Here is a 2,405-nt window from a genome sequence, read left to right as displayed (position 1 = left end):
TCTCTGTCCACTGTCAGGGATGGCTGGTTTCTGAACTTGTCTTCGTGTGTTATCCCTCACAATGTTCAATGTTTCCTGCAACTGGGTAACAACTTCGCGCTCCCCTTTAACAATAAGAACAGGATCATTTTTGACTGTATCAAAGGGATTGAGAGTGGCACACTAAGAATGCCCTTAGATAGGAGAATGGATGTGATTAATCAATCCATTCCCATCATGAAAAACATCGTCTCGTCTCCAGTCTTCACTTCTGACATTCATAAGTGTTTGGCTGTATTAGAGTCGGACACTCGATCGTTTTTGACGGCGCATCCCAGCGTCGTGTTTACGCTGGCGGATAAGGGCAACGTCACTGTGGCCATGGATAGGGACGTTTACAGAGACAGGATGACCGAGTTATTGGGGGACTCAGACACGTATGTCCCGATTAAAAGAGATCCGACCAAAAAGCTTACGTCAGCCTTGAGGTCTATGCTCACTGGGTGGAAGACCAGAGGTCACATCAAGGATTCTGAGTACAAAGCTTTGTACTGCAGTGACGGTTCTCTCCCGAGGGCTTATGGGCTGCCAAAGATTCACAAGCCTGATTGTCCTCTTAGAATTATAGTGTCATCGGTGGGCAGTCCGCTACATTCTTTGGCTACGTTTTTACACAAGAAATTATTTAAAACCATCCCGAGAGCTGACAGTTATATGAAAAACAGTTTTGAACTGGTTGAGAGGCTGAGGGATGTGCACTTTACGGGGACACATGAGTTAACGTCTTTGGACGTTACCTCTCTTTTCACGAACGTGCCAACGGATGTAGCGATCGACTGCGTTAACGAACATTGGCCGGCGGTTTCCGGGGATTGCTCTCTACCCAAGAAAAAATTTTTGGGAGCGATACAGTTTGTCCTGGACTCTTCGTTTTTTGTCTTTGACAATGTTTTTTACAGGCAGAGCTTTGGCACCCCCATGGGCTCTCCAATATCACCGGTGATAGCGGACTTAGTGTTGAGGAGATTGGAGACGGTGTCCTTGATGTCTGTGAATTTGGACATTCTATTCTATTATAGATACGTTGACGACATATGCACTGCGTTGCCCCCCTCTCAGATCGACGTGTTATTAGAGAGATTTAATGCATTCCATCCGCGCCTACAGTTTACCGTAGAGAGAGGCGGAAAAACGATCAATTTCTTGGATGTCACTGTGTCTGTCAACAATAATCGCTTTAATTTCGATTGGTACCGTAAGCCAACGTTTTCAGGTAGATTTTTAAACTTCCACTCTAATCATCCATTGACGCAGAAAAAAGGCACCATCTTTTCATTAGTCGACAGAGCCTTTTTATTATCTGACGTTAGGTTTCACACAAAAAATTTGACCTCCATCATTGACATTTTACTTCTGAATGACTACCCACTAAACTTTATTTTTGACTCCATCAATCATAGGATCAAAAATTTGATTAGAAATAGAAATTGAGGGCAAGTAACAGACAAGAGTCTCTTTGTGTGGGGCTCGTCGTTTTTAAATGAAGATTTCTTAATTGTATCATGACGAAAAAAACTTTCGTATTTTCTGTCTATTCGTATAGCGCGACAACAATTAACTGTTACTTTAATTTACTTTAAACTGTTACGATTACTACTATATTGTAAGGAAATAATAATTTTTTGTTACTTGCTGTCACTACATTTATTAGTTGACTTGCGTATTTAGTTTTAATGTTTAACGTATTCATTTTTATTGTACTGAAGAGGGTCAAATCTTGACCGAAACGTCTACTTATTGTTATGAATTTGTTTTAAATAAAATATAACTTATTTACATCCTTGCTCGTGGCTGTATGCTCTTTATTATTTAACCTTTGTAAATTTCTTAGCCACTTTCTAACAATTTAAATTTTATCTATTATACTTATGATTTTGAATAATTTAAGTAACATTTATGGTCTATTTTTAAATAAAAACTTTTTTTATTCAATTAGATTTGAAAACTGCATTTTATATTCAAAATATATTTATATTCAGAATTGAATTGAGCAGTATTAACATTATCACAAAATTGCTGATATTATTTTTGAATTTAACTGAATTAAAAAAACTGTACTTGCTATTCACAATTCTGAATTGAGTAGTATTCACGATGTGTGCACAGAAAATGCTAATATTATTTTTAGATTAAAAGGCATAGAGATATGTTCTATTTAATTCCTATAAATAAATATTGGGTGGTCCGGAAAGTCCGTGCGGATTTTACAATGAAAAATTGTATATACGATACCTTCGTCAAAAATGAACGAAATTTAAATTTAAAAAAAGGGTTTTAAAGCTTGAAATCTCTACTTTTAAAAGCTTATCACATTTTTTAAGTTTATATGAGTTTGATAATTTTTACATACCAAAAACTACGAGCTG

At 36.9% G+C, this 2,405-nt stretch overlaps 1 protein-coding gene across 1 annotated transcript in view; it reads left to right on the top strand.

Moving 5' to 3' along the window:
* Nucleotides 1–168: 168 nt before the first annotated feature.
* The window catches only part of LOC108752118, an 8,408-nt gene continuing 6,171 nt past the window's right edge, over nucleotides 169–2,405 (top strand). The window contains exon 1 of the mRNA XM_018492749.1: nucleotides 169–1,252. Within this exon, the coding sequence (XP_018348251.1) occupies nucleotides 169–1,252 (1,084 nt within the window). The remainder of the gene's footprint in view (nucleotides 1,253–2,405) is intronic.

This window comes from Trachymyrmex septentrionalis, unplaced genomic scaffold, assembly GCF_001594115.1.
Source record: "Trachymyrmex septentrionalis isolate Tsep2-gDNA-1 unplaced genomic scaffold, Tsep1.0 scaffold55, whole genome shotgun sequence".
Lineage (NCBI taxonomy): Eukaryota > Metazoa > Arthropoda > Insecta > Hymenoptera > Formicidae > Trachymyrmex > Trachymyrmex septentrionalis.
This window is presented reverse-complemented; position numbering and strand designations above follow the sequence as displayed.